This window comes from Cryptomeria japonica, chromosome 10 (genome assembly GCF_030272615.1).
Source record: "Cryptomeria japonica chromosome 10, Sugi_1.0, whole genome shotgun sequence".
Lineage (NCBI taxonomy): Eukaryota > Viridiplantae > Streptophyta > Pinopsida > Cupressales > Cupressaceae > Cryptomeria > Cryptomeria japonica.
Window position 1 is genome coordinate 431,742,368 of NC_081414.1, and position 18,394 is coordinate 431,760,761.

Sequence of the window (18,394 nt, forward strand, 5' to 3'; positions counted from 1 at the left end):
TGATAGCATAGGTGCATTTTCTCAAATTCATAAGGGAGTAGTATATGCTGAAGACCCTAGGATGTATATACATTGTCATATTGAGGAACTAGGTGATGATGAGATTAAGAATATGTATAAGTTTGTGATTTGTGATAAGTCTGGAAATGTCAAGTCGGAACACAAATTAATATTGGAAACCCTAGGTTTTATTGAAATTCTTAGTATCCCGGATTTTCCCAAGGATATCATAAGGATTGTGTTAAGCAAAGTACATGGTGAATTTTTCTGGTTAGATTCAATCTATAAAATCACAAAAGAAGCGGTAAAAGCTGTAACAGGGTTACCTTCCACTAGTAACAGACCTAACAAAACAAAGAAGGTCTCAAATGACACAATGATAACCCTAACCGGTGCAACATTTGATAAAAGGTCTTTAAGGGTAAACGATGTAAAAGACATAAATGTCAGATTTATCAGTATGATATTAGGTTATAAGGCTACTCATGCAAATAGGTTGAACTTAGTTTCTAGCCTATGTATCAAAAGTGCCTATGATATGGTTAATGATAATGCAAGGATAAATGTATGTGAATGGCTCAAAGATGAGTTGATAGACAATCTAGGAAAGATTAAAAGAGATAAGAAAGGAACATTCAAATTTGGAAATTTGCTTGTTTGTTTGATGCCGTACATAACAAAACAAGTGCCCGGTATTGGTGCAAGAGATTTTGGTTTTGACATTCCGGTAGGAAAACAACTATTGGATCTATTGAACAATATGGGAGAAAACCGAGAGAAAAACCTAAATGAACATTTTCAAGCATTGAAGAATCTAATGAAAACTAGAGTAAGACTGTCACAAGCTATTGTGGATAAATATCAGAAGGAAATTTTTTTTGTGATCAAGAAAGATGAAATATGGATGGAGGCAGTTGTCCCTAGAACTATCTGGGTAACTGAAATGGGTTATGAAACAGATGACAATATCATTGAAACTTATGCAAAAGCCCTCCTTGAAGCACCCAATGAACCTACTGAGGAAGTTTTTGGAAATACTGAAACAATAGAAAGTGGAATTCAATCAAGGAAAAGGGTTAAGAAGGTTGAAGCAACCGTAAGAAAAGGAACCCGGTGGGCTAAAGCAATCAAGGAAGATGTTTTGAGACAAACTAGTATAAGTGAAAGTGAGTTGGAAGCACCTCAACTGGAAACTCATCTTTCACCGATTGGAACTTTTTCTGAGAGTGATATAACGACAATATTTAAAAGGGTAGAAAAGAAAAGAAAACCCACACCGGTACCCTCTCCTACACCAAAAAGAACCAGACAAAAACAACAGGCAGTAAGGCCTCCAACAAAGAAAATGACTCCTAAGAAGAAGAAGGTAAAACAAGATATCACTCCAATAGACAAACTTCTTAGTGAAATTACAGAGGATGGTAAGCTGAAGAACATCAACAAAATATACAATACACTATCAGCTGATGATAAGGAAAGCATAGAGAACAGTGTAATTTTACACTTAGATATATACAAGAAATTTTTGATGCAAATTGTTGATGAAATTCCAAATGATTTGTATAGAAGACTCGAAGCTAGAAGGTTAGCAATTATTGAGTTGGACAAGAAAATTAAGATTGAAAAACTACTTGCAGTACATCCAGTCAACTCAATTGATGAAATTGATAAACTAATCAGCGAAGCAAACCAGACAGTATTCTCTACTACTCACCGGCATGTAGCACTAATGGCAGGTAGAGTAAAGGAAGTCTCCGAGGAAACAATAGATGCATGGGATATATTCTTTGTGGAAAAAGAAAAATAGGAAGAATTACTCAGACCAAAGACTATTAAAGTATATCAAAATTACAGAGATAAGGGGAAAGGTAAGGTAGGTGGACCTCCAAGCCTTAAAATAACTGACAATGTGCCCCCACCTCTTTCAGATACTCCACCGGTAGATACTACTAATAGTCAACCGGCCACAGAGAGTATGAAGACTCCACTAGAGGATACAAATCCTGAGTTTGAAATTTTGTATACTGTGAATGTAGACACCCAGGAAGTAAATGTTGTGGTTGATAGAGAAACCACTGAAGATAAAGAGGAAGATGTGACTACTGAGTCACCGGCTGTAGAAGTTAAGATAAGCATAGAAAAACCTACACAGATAGAACAATTGGCTGAGGATACCACAGAGAAACCAGTAGAAACAACTGAAAAACCATCTGAAGAACTGACAAAAGAGAGTTCAAAGGTACAAACTGAGACTACATCTGAGAAACCGACAGTTGAAAGCTCAGAGAAACCCTCTGAGGCACAAATAGAGAAACCAAAACAGGTACAGGTTGAAGTGCAGGTTCAGACAAAGACAGTGCCACTGGCCCAAACTAAAAAGCAAAAGCCCTTGTTTGTAGAAATGCAAACACAGACTGACCTACCAGAGGTTGAATCAAGTAAGGTGATTACCACAACCGGTAGCATGGATATTGTAAATATTGTTGGACAAACATCTGGTACATCTATGGCAGAATTCAGACCTACAAGTATAGCAAAGGTCTTGTTGGATTCAATAAAGAAGATCACAGAATGTAATGCACAAGCCTATAAGGCTATTGATGATACAATTCCAATTCTTAAATTGATAGCACCAAAGTGCATTGTTGATAATACGGATTCTTTAGGTCAACTAGACACATTGTCTAAGTTCATCACCAACAACATATTGACTGTTGATCAAATAAATGAGGATACATTTAAGGAAAGAATGATTAAAGAAAAAAAGAAATTCTTTGAAGAAATTGTGAAGAAGAACAAGGAGAAAATGGATACCCTATTACCAGAACTTGGAGAAATAATTTTTGACTTCAAGAAACTGTACAGGGACACTTGTAAAACAAATGTCTTAACAGAAGACCTTGACAAGGAAATCAGCAAAGCACAAGACAAGATTAACAATATTGCTGACAATCTGATAGGATCATCGGATTTATTTTTGGAGATAGAAAAGAAGATTGTAGAGCTACAAGAGAAAATCAATAAGTTAGAAAATGACAAACAGAGAATAAAGGATAAAGCAAAGGACTTGAAATGCAGACTTCGTCCAAGACTAGAATACCTCACTTCTTTGAGAAAAGAAATATCTGAGGCTCTGGTTCCCGGACTGAAGACACCGGAAGAGAAAAAGCACATACTCACTAGTACAGTGCAGAGAACACAAGAGGAAATAAAAGACAACAAAACATTCAGTAATGGTATAAATTTGATTTTGACAGATATCTTTCAGATTGTAACCCACCGGTTACAAGAATCCAGGTAGGACTCCACTGACAGTGAATGACAACCTTTGTCATTGATGTCAAAGGGGGAGTAGTATAATGAGAAAAAATGGTCAGAAGGAAGTAGAGATTATCTACTCAGGGGGAGCATATATTTTTGGTCATACATTTTTGGCAAAAAAAATTTGGACTTCAGTTTTCGGATGCACTCTTGAATTTTTCTCATGAGTGTTGCCATCAATGCCAAAGGGGGAGATTGTTGGAAAATGCACACTCCAATGAGAAATTGTAGGTGATTGAAGGTATTGTCATTGATGGAAACCTTGCAATCATGTGATACCAACAGGCAGACATAGGCACCGACACCGACATACTCTACACTGGCACACAGAACACCGACAACAAAAAGGAAGAATACCGACACCCTGGCCGACAAGAATTTTATGTATTTATACTTTGTAATTAATTGTAAAATCTTTTGTAAGCCGACATGGCGGATTGTAAAATGACTCATATATGTATGAGATCATTGTAGATCATTTTGTAGAAAAAAGATAGGATGCGAAGTATGGAAAAGTAATAGCAGACCTAATATGCGAATTATTGGTTAAGGATTTATGTTGTAGCAGAGCTTAAACCGATGCTGAATTTGGCATAGCATATGCTAATCTGAAGTAGTACAAGACATTGGATTAGTATAATCTATTTTGTGAGTCAGTGAGACTTCTTTTGTAATTGAGTAGTGAGCTCTAGGCACTTGGCCTTCCTGCATGTGCAGGCCCCTATTGTAAAGAGTAATATTCCCTTATTAGCCAGTAAGCGAATATTGTGGGTCACAAATCCCACCGAGGTTTTTCCCACACCGGGTTTCCTCGTTAAAATATTGTGTTATGGTGTGCTTCTCATGTTGTTGTTATTGTTCTTATTTACTGCATTATTTATGGTTTACCGGTACTCAGTTTTAATATGCTTTTCATGTTTTAAATCAAGTAATTTGATATACCAGTTAGATACTGATTCACACCCCCCTCCCCCCCTCTCAGTGTCTTTGGGAATCCTAACAAATAATAATAAATATATAAAACCCCCCCACATGGCAGGGTATACCCCACCACGTGGGATGGTAGCTTCTGCTACCATAGGGTAGCAGCGCTATCGCTTGGTAGCAGCTGCTATTGTATGGTAGCAATGCTACCATTTGGTAGTGACTGGTACTGTATGGTAGCAACACTACCAAGAGGTAGCGACTGCTATCGTATGGTAGTAGCACTACCAAAGGGTAGTGTCTGCTACCGTATGGTAGCAGCCACCACTTAAACCTTTTTGCCTCATCGCGGGATAGTAGGATTTGTTGTTTAAAAATGTTTGCTGATTTATAACATCATGTGATAAATTTATGTTTTCGGTTCGATGTTAATTTATTATTATTTTTATATTATATATATACTTGTCTAGTCAAGGCATTAGTTTTTTTTGTGTGATCAATTTAGTAAATTAGATTTATTCTGGAAGTAGATTAAATATTTTAATATAATTCATATGTTATGTTTTTAATATATTTAATATGAATTTTTATTATTTTATTTGGATTATTGTATTGGAATATAAAAATTGAATGACGTCTTTAGGATGATGTATTATTAATGTGGGGTGTTTTATTCATTAAAATGATTATGACTGTTGCTTGTTCAAATTGAAAGAGGTAAATTGAATTTTTTATGATTAGTTAGATTTCTAGTCTTATTAGTTCAATAATGACTTGAATTTCTCTTAATCATTATGGTGATGTTTTATTAAATCTTAATCGATGAATTTGCAAGTGTATATGATGTTATTCTCAAATATTGTCTGAGTTCGGTCTTAGTGAATTTAGCATTTCTTGCAAGGGGTTTATTTTGTTGCAATTTCTCGCTTATGTTCAGTTGTCCTGTTGTGGTGTATTTTGTACCTCTTGATCAGGTGATGTATTTATGACCTCGTTGTTTTAACCATATTGTGCTTATTCCTTATGGTTAACCAAGGGTTAGTAAGTCTATGTTTTTGGTCAGCTGTATGGTTGTAGTGGTGTTATGGCTGTCTGTTTCGCCATAGGGTCCTCGTAGAGTGACCATGTTTGTTTAGTGTCCTATGAGAGAGTGGCTTTTGAGTGGGGATCGTACCCGAAGTGGTTGGCAGGATAACCCCTTGAAAGTCAATTAATAAGTGATAACCTAATAATTGATTAGGGGGTGGGTAGTTCTTAACATTATATAAGATATTGTACCCCGCTCATGGTTAAGTGCTCGTAAAGACTCAATATGTAGTGGGAAGGCCTGGAATGGCAAACCAACCACCTTGTCTTCATGAAGGGTTGGTAGGGTCCATGTGAGACTTAGATGGAACCGGGGGTTCGGGAAAGGTTACCAGGATAACCTAGGATGGGGGTTGGAACCTATGGAGGCCTACCTATGGTAACCATCATAAGCTATGTGATGAAACTCTCTCTTTAGGGTCACTAGTGTATTGTGATGTTGAGTTCACCTTGATTATTGTGGAGTCGTATTGTACTGTCGTCCATGTGTTACTTATGCTTGCTTGAGGGTCTTCTGCTATCTTTTAGCACTATGGGGTGATTCCGTTTTGGGATCACATGGTCGGGTGGTAGTGCCACTTCCCATCGGATGTTCTTGTTCGTGCCTTCATGCGAGGATTAGCTTCGCAGGTGTTCCTGTGGTTCATGATTCGTGCATCATCTCATGTTAGAGATTATTGCCCTTTTGAGATATATGTGGTCATTTGTATTAATGGATTTATGTAACCTTGTATTTGGTAAAGATGTAAATTTCATATGTATTATTGGAAACAATGTAATCTTAAGTTTTGAATGTTATTTTATCAGTTATCCTTATACTTTGTGCAAATGATTTATTAAAATCTTTAAATGGTGTAATCTGTTATATGTATATGGTTTATTATGCTCAATGAGTAATTGATGGTTAATTGGATTAATCTTAATTATGGAATTTATCCTTTCGTTTAATTCTTTGTTGGTAACCCTTTAGAAATTCTTGTGTTAAGTCTTATGCTTGTGTTATTATGTGTAATATAGTAATTAAAACACTTAATGTGAATTAAACTCAAAATAAATAAATAATTTCACCCTTAGTTGCTTAGTTGTATGGTTTTCCTTTGGGGTTCCTAGCGGGGCATTACAAGCTGAGTCAACCAAACATGCTCATGAAGAATGAAATGCAAGACTTGACTATGAGGTTATCAAAAGATATTGAGGACATAAAGAAGAAGGAAGAAAATCTTGCTATATCTCTGAAGAACAAATTTGATGAATGTGACAGATTGACTCATGAGAATAATCTGTTGAGAACTAATTTGGTACACTCTCAGAACAATGAACAAGAGCTTGAAAGACAAATAACAACTCTGAGAGATGATTTGACTATTGCAAGTGAGTATAAAGAAAAATTTAGGATTAGTGCTGCGCAGTTGGATGATTTATTGAAAAAACAAAGGCAAAGTGAAGACTCTAGAGGACTTGGATTTGTACAAGGTGAAAGATCTGGTACTACAAATGAAGATCAGATAACCGGTATGCAGAACTCACCAGACCAAAGGAAACTGGTAAGGCAATCTAATGCTTACAAATTCAATGGTAGATGTTTTATTTGTAATAAATTTGGGCATATGGCTAGACAATGTAGAAATAGAGCAAATCAAAACTACAATTTCATTCCCGGTCAATGTACAAATTGCAAGAAATATGGTCATAAGTCAAAAGATTGCAAAATGAATGTTAAATTTAATGCATGTGGAAAGTTTGGTCATCTGGCTAATCAATGTAGGTCAAGGAATGACACTGGATATGTCAAAGCAATTCAAAAGAACAATGTTACATGTTATGAATGCAACAAAATAGGTCATATTGCTAAGTACTGTAGAAGCAAGTCTACACCGGTTAGCAATGATAAAGCAAATGAGAAAGGAAAGCAGAAGGTAGATGAAATACAACAAGATCATAACAAGAGATGGGTTAGAAAATCTGAAGAACCAAGTGGAGATGCAACTACACCGGTAACTGTACCTGTAACTCCACCGGTAGAACAGAGCATTCCTACACCGGTAGGAAATTCAACTAGTAACTAAAGCATATGCCTTAGGGGTTGGAAAATTCATTACAAATCTTTCATATTCCCTGGAAGAGATCTGGAGTGTGGTACCAATCATTGATGGAAGTTTATCCGACATAAAACTGTGAAACTGACATCTGGTAGGGTACATCACTAAGCATTTATAAAAATGATGAATTAGGGTTTACTCGCTGATAAAAAAGGAAAATGGACTCATTTCCACTCACCTAGCACTCAAGCAAACTAGAGTGAAGCAAAGGCGAATCATAGGTGATCAAGAGTGAGCAAAGACATTCTGAAGGATTTCCAGCAGTCATCTGAGAAGTAATCAAAACCCTTAAACCAATGACTGTTATCCAGGTATTTCTTTGAAATGACATCCAGATCATCATATGCTCCTACTTTCATTGCGAATCCCATTGTTGTTGAGGTCAAGGATAGGCTTGGGCCTATTTTCAACGAAGTCCCCCAAATTGCTATGAAGGAAGACTCTACTGACGCATTTTTGAGAGTTCCCGATGGCGTGGTTTATGTAGAAGATGTCAGGGCCTATATTCACTGCACATTGGAGGATTTAGGCATTAAGGAAATCAAGAGGATGTATCAATCTGTGATACTAGGCAGCTCCGAAACAATCAAACCAGAATATCAAATCATTGAAGACCTAGGGTTAACCAGAATCTTGTATATTCCAGAATTCAAGGATGAAGTGATCAGATAGCAGGGTCCATAATGAATTCATTTGGCTGGACCGACCCCACATGATTACAAAAGAAGCTATTCAAGCGATCACCAGCTTACCCAAAGTTGGACAGGAATCAAGAAAGAAGATCTCCAACACTATGGTTGAGAAGCTCACCGATGCAACCATGATGGAAGATCTATGAGGGTCAGCACCATCAAAGACACAGATGTGAAATTTGCCAGCATGATCATCGGCTACAAGGTAACTCAATCAAGTTGATTGAACTATGTTGCCAGTTCTTGTATCCATGTTGCATATTATAAGATAAAGAATAATGAAAAGTATGACTTGTGTGAATGGTTGAGGAGTGAGTTAATGATTAATCTTGGCAAGATTAAAGGGGTTAAGAAAGGAACTTTCAGGTTTGGCAATCTTATTGTCTGTTTGATGTTATACTTCATGAATGACCTACCAAGTTTGGGAAAGAAGAGTTGGGATCATGACATACCGGTAGGTATGTAGATCAAAGAAGCAATCATCGGTCTTGGCAGTAATAGGGATGAGAAGCTTTGGGGCTACTTCAAAACTTTTGAGGAAAACATGAGAGTGAGGGAGAGAATTTCCAAACACATTGTGGAGAAATACTCCATTGATATTTGCTTTATGGTAAAAACAGATGAGACACTGATGGAAGTAGTGAAACCTAGAACTATATGGGTCACTGAATTAGGTTATGAAGCAGATGACAACATTTTGGAGTTATATGCTAAAATGTTGATTGACACTCCTTTGGATGATAAGGCCGAACACTTTGGCACTACATAGGAGAAGGTTCTTGAGGTTAAGATTGGTTTCAACAAGAAAAGAAGATAGACAAAATGTCTGCATTTGTTCAGGATGTAATTCACATGATAGATACAGAACTAGGTTCTAGATCGAAACCGGTAGATCAACCGGAAACAACAAGTGCTTCTGAGGTGAAGAGGCCTGAGACTTTCATTTCTTCTATCACTTCCGACTCTGATTGAGAGGATAATCAACCTCTTGCATTCAGAAGGGTACAGAGGAAGAAAGATGACAAGCCTCCAGTAGAGGAGAAGAAGGTGGAACCAAGGAGGAAGCTAGTTAGAAATGTAACAACTGCACCCACACCTCCAGCAAGGAAACCTACTTAGAAGAGGCAGCCTGCTCCATCCGCTCCTGCAACCCCCAACAAGAAGAAAAAGAGTGATGAAGCAACTGAATCTGGTAAAATGACTTGTGCAGAGTTAATTGATGAGATAACTAAAGATGGAATGTTGAAAAATGTGTCAAATTTTTATGAAGATTTAGATGATAATGAGCAAAATGAAATAGAAGAAGCAATTTTGTTATATTTAGACATATATAAGAAGGCTTTGGTAGAGATTTTGAAGGAAATTCCTTTATCATTATATAATAAGTTAGATGCAATCAGGAGGGAAAAAGAAATCAAAGAAGTTGAACTTTTGAATATGCGTGGCTCTATAAATAATGAGGAAATGAAAAAATGTATAGATGTTGCTAATAGAACAATCTTCAACAACAAAACCCGACAAATAGGCCTAATGATGGGTAGAGTCAATGAGATAGTAAATGAGACCAGAGATGGTTGGACCAAATTCTTCCAAAAGAATCCTGATTTTCTCACTTCTCAAGAAGAATTTGCTAAGGCAACAACTCCCACCATTACAGACAAATCTAAAGGGAAATGAATTTTGGAAAGTTCCGTTCAAATTTTGAGTGAACCGACAGTTAAACCCAAAACTGATGAGAGTGTACAGACTAAACCGGCAAAGACTACATTTGTACAGTCTAGGCAAGGCAATGCACATGTTACAAATAATATTGTGGATAATACTCCACCGACAGTAACTGATACTACACCCAGTGGCAAAGCCACCGATGCATTAGAAGCTGAGAAAAGAGATACACCGGGAGAGGATAAGGAAGATAAGGAAAAGGAGACTGAACCGACAGTTGATTCCCCAACAAAACTTTTGGCAATTGACACTTCTCAAGTTGAGAAGAAATCAATTACAGAGATGAGTCCTACGGAGCTAATGATGATGGCTACTCAAAATCTATTGAAGGAGGGATCTGTAGACAAAGGAATAATAGATCAATCAATAACAGTTTTGCATAGATTGATTCTTGAATGTATGATTGAAAATGAAGCAAGCCCTTCCGGCAAGCTTAAGGCACTAACATAACATATATCTAAAAACTTTCAGTCATTGCAACAAATTTCTGACAAGAAGGCACTTGAAAGATTTAGTTTGGCCAAGAAAGCCACTTTTGACCAGATTATTGAGACAAAGAAGAGGAAGGTTGAAGAGAAACTTGTACTCATTGAAAATTATTTGAAACAGTGTACTAACATCTACAGGGTCTATTGTAATATAGAGATTCTTACAGCAAATGTTGATCAACGGTTAAAGGAATTACATGAAAAGATTGCTAATATTGCTAATTATTTTGATGGACTAACTTCACTCACAACTTCCATTGATGGATAAATTTTGACCTTGGAGTACCAAGTTTTTGCTTTAAAAAGGAAAGAGACAAAGATCATTCAGAGAGCAAGGAGTCTCAGAGGTTTGGTGAGTCCAAGATTGGATTCACTTGGTGTACATAAGAAGGAATGTATGGATATGCTTGCGAAGCCCACACCAACAAAAGTCACTAAGAAAGAAACACTTGCACATTTATTGAGTGGACTTGTATCCATATCTGGAACACTCAAACCAGCTGGGATACCTATGTACAGTTGCTAGAGAAAGCTTACCCGAAAATTTTGAGATTGGTCAAACTCCGATAAAGTAATATGTAATTATTCTTTCAATTCTTTCACTGGTCTTTGGCATTGATGCCAAAGGGGGAGTGTATATTATGTGAAAAATATGTATGTAATCCTAAGGGGAGGATATCAGGCAGAGTATACTGTTGACAGGGTCAATTAGCTCAAGGGGAGCATGTTTCATGTTTCAGTTGAACCGGCAGGGAATCCATTTTTCACATGAGTGTTGCCATCAATGCCAAAGGGGGAGATTGTTGGCAATTGACACTTATTGGAATAATATGTTGTCATTGATTGAAACAAGATTCTATTGAAGGCGTATACCGACATTTGAAGACATACACTGATAGATACCGACATTGAGTATTCAGGGTCATCATCGACATCGACATCCAGCACTTCAGTGAAGCCAACATTAGTTTGGATCCGAAAGGTTTTATTTGTAAAATCATTTTGTAATTATTATATAAGGCCCGACATTGAATATCTTTTGTATTGTAAGCCAATGTAAGGCATATTGTCTGTAAAGGATATATAAGTCAGCCTATTAGGTCATTTTTATATAGGACAAGATATATGAAAAAGGTAGAAGAACTGTGTAATGCAAAGGATATGTATGAAGGTCATTTGTATGGGAATGTAATATCATACTATGATCAGTAGATAGTTTGTAAAGCATTCTTGGAGGAAAGGAGATACCGGTAAAAGGATTCGGGGTTTATGAACCGGTACAGAGTAGAGCTTTAATTGAAACTCTTTTTGGCATTACAGATGCATTTTGTGAGTTCACCAATACTGTTTTATCTTAGCAGAATCTTGTAGTCAGTGAGACTCTTTTGTGTTGAGCAGTGTGCCTTCCTGCATGTGCAGACCCCCATGCTATGTATTATCTTTCATATGACTAGTGAATTGATATTGCGGGTCACAAATCCCACCACGGTTTTTCCTCTTTGAGGTTTTCCACGTATAAATTTAGTGTGTTATGGTGTTCATTCATGTGGCTGGTTTATTTACTTCATGTTATATGTTTCTTCATTTACCGATTTATATGTATATGTTATAATAAGGTAAAATCTTCTATTACCGGCATAACATTGATTCACCCCCCCTCTCAGTGTTATTGTATTCCAACAGTAATAATGGTTGAATTTAATATAGACAAAGTTAAATTACCTATGCCATGCCCATTCTTGATGTGATGTAGTGATCTCATTGATGCAAGTCATCTTGTTTCAAGGTGGTTGTAATAAGAAACTATGAACTTTAACTTGCAAACATATGATGTCAAATGGGCCAAGATTTTTGGCAAGCAACACAAACAAAAAAACTCTTCGTAAAGCCAGACACATTTTGAAATATGACATTCATATGGGAAGGTCCCCCATTAAGAGCTTTATTTGGTAATAATTATTTTGCTAAAAATGCTAACTTATTTGTTAATAGAGACCATTGGTTTGGCAATAAATAATTGCAAAGTGAAATAGAGTAGCATTGCTGCTAAATTCTCCCCACAACGAACCCTTGTCACTTGATGGGCTTCTACAATACCTAGAGGGTTGAGTGCTCCCAATATATATCCCAATGAAAAGATTGTCATCAAGAAACAAAATTAATTGTGAAGAGGAGCCAACGAGCAAGCTCTTGATTGGGATGATAATCATTCTTCTTCGGGATTTAATTAGAGTGGTGAGTTTTGTGGGTTTATTTGACTTAGAGACACCAAGTTTTTGACCACCCTTTGTAGTTCAACTAGCTTCCTTAGGAGGTGTTAATGTATTAGTCTTGGACTTGGAAGGCATTCTTGGCATGAGCAAATATTCCCTAAACTTATGATAAGGAGATTAACACTGAAACTAATGTTAGAAAGGCCAATATAAGTGAGTTAGAAAGGTTTATATAAGAGTTTTTTTACGTAAATTACAAATCCACCTAGATAGAGACTTTAAGAGATTTGTTTCAAAACTTTGAAATCTTGGGTCCAACAAGATAACACCAACACGATGTTTCTAATGAGTAAACACTTTTGACTTGAATGAATAGATGATGTCGCATACGAGAGACTTCATCCAAAAAATAAACATTCAACAATAACATCCAAACAAGATTTGAACCTTGACGACAAGAACAACACAACTTAATCATCACACTATACCCATAGACTTTCATTGTTTAACCTTAGACATTAAAAGTTCTTCTATATCAATACTAACAAGATATTTCTCTACAAATTCAAAATTATATTGATCTATTAAAGATCATTAAATGAAAACAAGAGAAATCCCTTAATAAGATTCCTAACCCCGATAAGTTTAACGCCATGGAATTCCCATAATACATAAGCCAAAAGAATTGCTTGAAGTGGACACGACGACTTAATAAGAAAGCTGCAACTTTTCACACTAATGACAAACAGGTTTAACTTCAATTGGTAAAACCTGGTTTTTTAATACCTCAACGCCAAGCTTTGGGACGAATTTCGGAGTGTGCTTGGGAGCCATCCTGGCCGCCAGTTGCAGAGGGCACGATGTTGGCCATTTCTTAAGCCAGAGGCTGACCAGAGTAGTATTATGGTCGAAATAAATGCGTAGAACATTGAGAAAATCTCATTGAAATGGTATGAGAAGACAGGAGGGGCCGGAATACAAACCATAAGTGTACGAACATACCATAAGTACGCTAGACCAGAGCTTTTCAATGTGTCACTTTTTTAGACCCCAACACATTACTAATATTTCAATTCTGTCAAATGCCAATTTTGAAGTGGAATGCTCTTGCTATTTAATAATATGCAGTTCTGAAGTCCTGATTGCTCTTTAATTTAGTCGTTTTACTCATACTGGTGTCACTTGGATCGTTATATTTGCATTCAGCAGGCAGCCTTATGTATGAAGAATATTATACTGTTAAATTTTGTTATTCAGTCTGAAGAGAAAATTGTGATTAGAAAAATGACAAAAATATTGTTAGAGCTGTTATATTTCATCAGTTGAAGGAAATATAAATAAAAACGCCTATCCATAATTTGGTATGCTGAAATCGTCATGGATTTATGATCTGGCTTTGCAGAAGACGAAACAAAATGTGTGGAATTGGTTTGATTCTTTCTGGCATTCACATTGTTAGCTCATCTTCAAATCTCTTTGACGGTTTCAAACATGCTGATTCTGGAATCGCATTGCAAGGGGAAGAACGGGTATGCATATTATTCCATTAACACAACCGTCTGTTCTCATGTTCGAAATTTCTCTATCTGGTTTGTTCTCCAAAGCTTGGACCTTGATTATTGTTTTCAGGTTTAAATTTTGATTGTACCCTTTTCTAGGATAGAACTCAGAAATGAGATATAATACCTTGATTTCTGTCTGTTATAATAGTGTGATAATTACCTCTAATGTGTGATTTTGTGTGATTTTTTGAATTGCCGCTTAATAACTCAAGGATAATAATGTAATCTTTGCATCATGAATTGGAAGGACTATAATGCAAATGCTGCATCATATGAATTTCTGTATGTCCCCATTTTTACATCTTCCATTCTGTTGGTAAACAGATTTGTCAATTCTCCTTCAAAATTGACCCTGTTTGCCCAAAGAGCAGTGACAACCGTTCCAACAGTTGGAGAGATTGCAATCAAACTGCAATCTTCCTCTGCGTTTGAGAGGGGCAGCTCTCTCGTATGATGGGTTTTTTGAGATTTTTGTGTACTTTTAACCTGAAAGTACATAAAGGAGAAAACATAAAACTAAAGAGAAATTAAAGAGAGAAACCCCAACGATAGACATACGAACATCAACTGAGATTTCTCAACATTTGTAACAAATTACAAGGGGAGTTTATAACATAATATGTTTAGCCATGAGATGACGATAAAGAAGAATGACAAATCTCGACATACGCAGAGATAAGATACTTCAACACATTCAAACTAAGATACCAAAGGTTGCTTGTGTATCGTCATATCAATTGTACAAATCACATATGCATAAAAAGACTACCAATTTGACATACGAGAAATCAGCAATGATAAAACATGAATACATTTAGAACACACGAACTAAGATGTATTCTTCATTATCCTTTTGAAAATATACAAGTCCAAAATCCTTTCTATACATAGTGCAAATCAAAATGTCATTACAAGTTTCTCCTCTGTAAAAAGTCCTCCCTTTTACAATGCAAAGCCTTGTATTTAGAAGCATCCTGCAATAACTACCTTGATAACCAACTCATAACCACTTTGAATAACCACCATAGGTAACTACTTAGGATAACTACCCTAGTTATCCACTTAGAATAACTACCTAACTGACTACTTCTAGTAGCTACCTTTTGGAAACAAGTTAGGATAACTAACTTTTACAAAAGCTAAACCTGAATTCTAACTTGTGGTTACATGAGTGACATAAGTCACTTTTACAGAAAGATAATTTGAAGCACATAACATCATAAAGAGAATATGGCATTGGATTTGTCGAAGTAGCAATGTATCTTTCTGCATTCATGAACAATTTGATCTTTATGGAACACTATGTGAGCCACATCTTTCTTGAGATTTGTATGAGTATTCCAAATGACACCAATATTCCTCGCTGTTGTGATGACCATCAGGTCTCCATGGCATTCTCAAAATCGGTACATTGAGGCCTCTTCTCAATGATACAATTGATTGTGTCTATGAATGAATATAACATTATTTCGCTCATATTCATATCATACAATTTCCATGCATAATGCAACATTACCACCTACAAACCACGATCACAACATTCATTAGATAACATTCTTTATGGCATTTAGTCAAAACTTTTACGTAGCTTGCATAAGCTTTTACTTTGGATGCACATCCATACTGAGTTCCAAAACTCGTAGTTTTGCACAGGCAAGTAGGATGCGGGCAACAGTTGTAGACTTTGGCTTTGTTCCTGCCGATTGCATTGGCCTCAAGTTTCTAAACTGCTGTCAACAATTGAGTTTTGTGGAGTATCTTGCAATCTCATTTCATTTCGTTCCTTGGGATGACATCTCGTTGAAGAATTCTGTCAAACAAATCAGGCCGTTTGGTCTCTTTGCATGCATGTCAACCTGTGCAATTGCATTCGATGGGACGTGATATCTTTGAAGGCAATTTATCAAATAGATCTTTTGCTATGCAAATGCTTTCACGGCTTGCAGTCATGTCGGTTAGAGCATTTCAAACTATGATATCAGATGAACTTCTACTATCCGGTGTGCATCGGTGGGTGTCCATATTCTATTCAAAGCTCCCATAATTCAGTTTTACATCTACCATCTGCACTTGCCACGACATTCTATCCCACTTTGCATGCATGTCTAATAATGAAAGACATCTCCTTCAGGCACCTAGTCAAACACTTTAAGTATAGCTGTGCCTTTGCTTCACTTTCCGCATGCCATGTGCCAGGCCGATTTTGAAAAACAAAGGTTGCAGCAATTTAAATATTCAAATAACAAAGTAGTGTTTCAAATAAACAACCCATATTCATAAATGATCTATAGGCACCATTAAAGCATGTCCACACAATCGCCACACCTCTAACTCGGCCTTTTGTATTTGCTTGAAATTTTCTAAAGCCTTTTCAACAAATCCATTCTTTGTATATGGTGTGATGAGTCCGCATTTCTTTGATACATCATGTCGAACATTTCACATGCCTTGGCTATGCTTCCACATTTTTCACGCATGTCTATGAGAGCATTTGTAGCAGCCACGCCACACTAAAATCCTCCATCTTTAATGCTTCAATTGGTCTCCAAAACCTGCTCTAAAGCTTCCCATTCTTGCTCACAGGTCACCTTTTCTTGAAGGTTTCTAAGGCCGTTTCAACATCTTGATTTTGTGCATATCTTTCAATCATTCCAATTCATTCCTCAAGAGGACATCTCTTTGGTGCATTCTGTAAAATATTTGGCATGCCTTGCTAATGCTTTGGTGGACTGAAAGAAGGATGAAAGAGATTGTAACCATTTTATAACTGTTTGGCCTTCACTAACTTCCCAATTTTGGAGTTTTGACATAACTCATCAATGGGAGCCTTTCGAGATTTTAGTGACACTTTACACCTGGCTTCAAACTCTATCAGCGACTTGTGGAAATGAATTAACTTGCCGATAAGTGTAGAAGGCCTGATGAAGATCGTATTATCTCAAGACAATTCTCCTTTCCTCATCTTATTTTTGTTTTGCGTAGTTATGGTAACTATTCAGTCATCGACAAGTTATTAATAGTTGAAGACTGATAAAACACCTTTGTTTTCCATTGGTAATGTAAGCCTCATCCACAAACTTATCGGCGTGTTGAATTGCTTTCACAACTAAGCGAACTTGTTCCTTAAGAGAAATATGCTGCTTATATAAATATATGCCGGATGCTTTGGAGCATATACAAACTTGCCGATATCACTTATGTCACCGAAGGCTTGCGTGTTCATGAAAAAAATTAGTTGTCGACAACTTTGGGAAACTTTCTCAAATCCCCGACGTATGAGTTATAATAACTAACTCTTTGGTGAGTGAGAATTGAGAACGCATCTGCATTTTGTTGTAGTTTACAAAGTTGGCAAATTTGCCGATGTTGATTTTGACCGCCTATGACAATTATATTCGGCACTGAAAACTCTTCCTCCTTTGGTGAGTTTCACAAGTTCGGCAACTTGTGAAAGCACACAAACTTGTCGATAAAGGCTTTCCCTTGCCGATGAATGAGCGACACTTGAACGATTCACCAACGAATGAGCACATTGGGTCCTTTGCAAACATAACCAACTCACCAGAATTGTCTTGAAAGTAAAACAACTTATTAGGTTTGGCTCCTTTACAAAATTACTCTCAAGCTTGGCCAACGCAATGATAAAATGAGGCATCAGCATTTTCATAAACTAAAACAACTTGCCACTCCACTCCTGTCAAATAGTTTAATGATTCAACAATAAAAGCTCTCTTTGAACTTGACCAACTCTTTGGTCGTCGATTTAGGCAACTTTAGCAACTAAGGCCAAGGAGACAAACAGTCTTCATTTTATTGTTAATTTTGCAAATTCCATCCGTCACCAATAATACATCAAGTTTGCATTTGTGAAATGTATTTTGGGGCTCATTTGTTTGCCATTTAAGCTTTGACATCAATACTAACTTGATCAAGGCAGTGCAAGATTAATTTGGGAGCTCTCATTTTGACAATCATTGACACTAAAACTTAAAAATTGTCAAGTTTGAAAATAGGGGTAACACATTCCTAATAGGGTTGGCCTGTTTCTAGGGTTTCTTGGAGGTTTTCAGTTCACAGAAATTGTTCCTATTTTCCCGACGAGCTTAGTTTACAGTTTCAGCAGGTCCCGTTGATAGTTGCTATTTGTAGTAAGGGCTTGCATAGTTGCCAATGAGTTCAGAGCAGTTATTGGAGTTGTCTATTCTTTTTGGAGGGATTTCGGACAATCTTGTTCATACTATTAGTATTTATAGTAAGTGTCATGTAGGTCATTGGTTAAGTCCA

The 18,394-nt window shown here is 36.6% G+C and overlaps 1 protein-coding gene across 11 annotated transcripts in view; it reads left to right on the forward strand.

Annotated features, from left to right (window-relative positions):
* Positions 1-13,234: 13,234 nt before the first annotated feature.
* Positions 13,235-18,394, forward strand: part of LOC131067563 (uncharacterized) — a 225,361-nt gene continuing 220,201 nt past the window's right edge. For 3 of the 11 annotated variants that reach the window (XR_009359122.1, XR_009111839.2, XR_009111841.2), the window contains exons 1-2: positions 13,236-13,555; positions 13,951-14,077. Coding sequence is in view for 5 of the 11 variants with exons in the window: in XM_058002641.2 (XP_057858624.2) it covers positions 13,964-14,077 (114 nt within the window). In the remaining 6 variants the exon portion in view is untranslated. Of the gene's footprint in view, positions 13,556-13,950; positions 14,138-18,394 lie in introns of those variants that run through there. The other 8 variants (XM_058002640.2, XM_058002642.2, XM_058002643.2 and 5 more) reach the window with 5 other exon arrangements.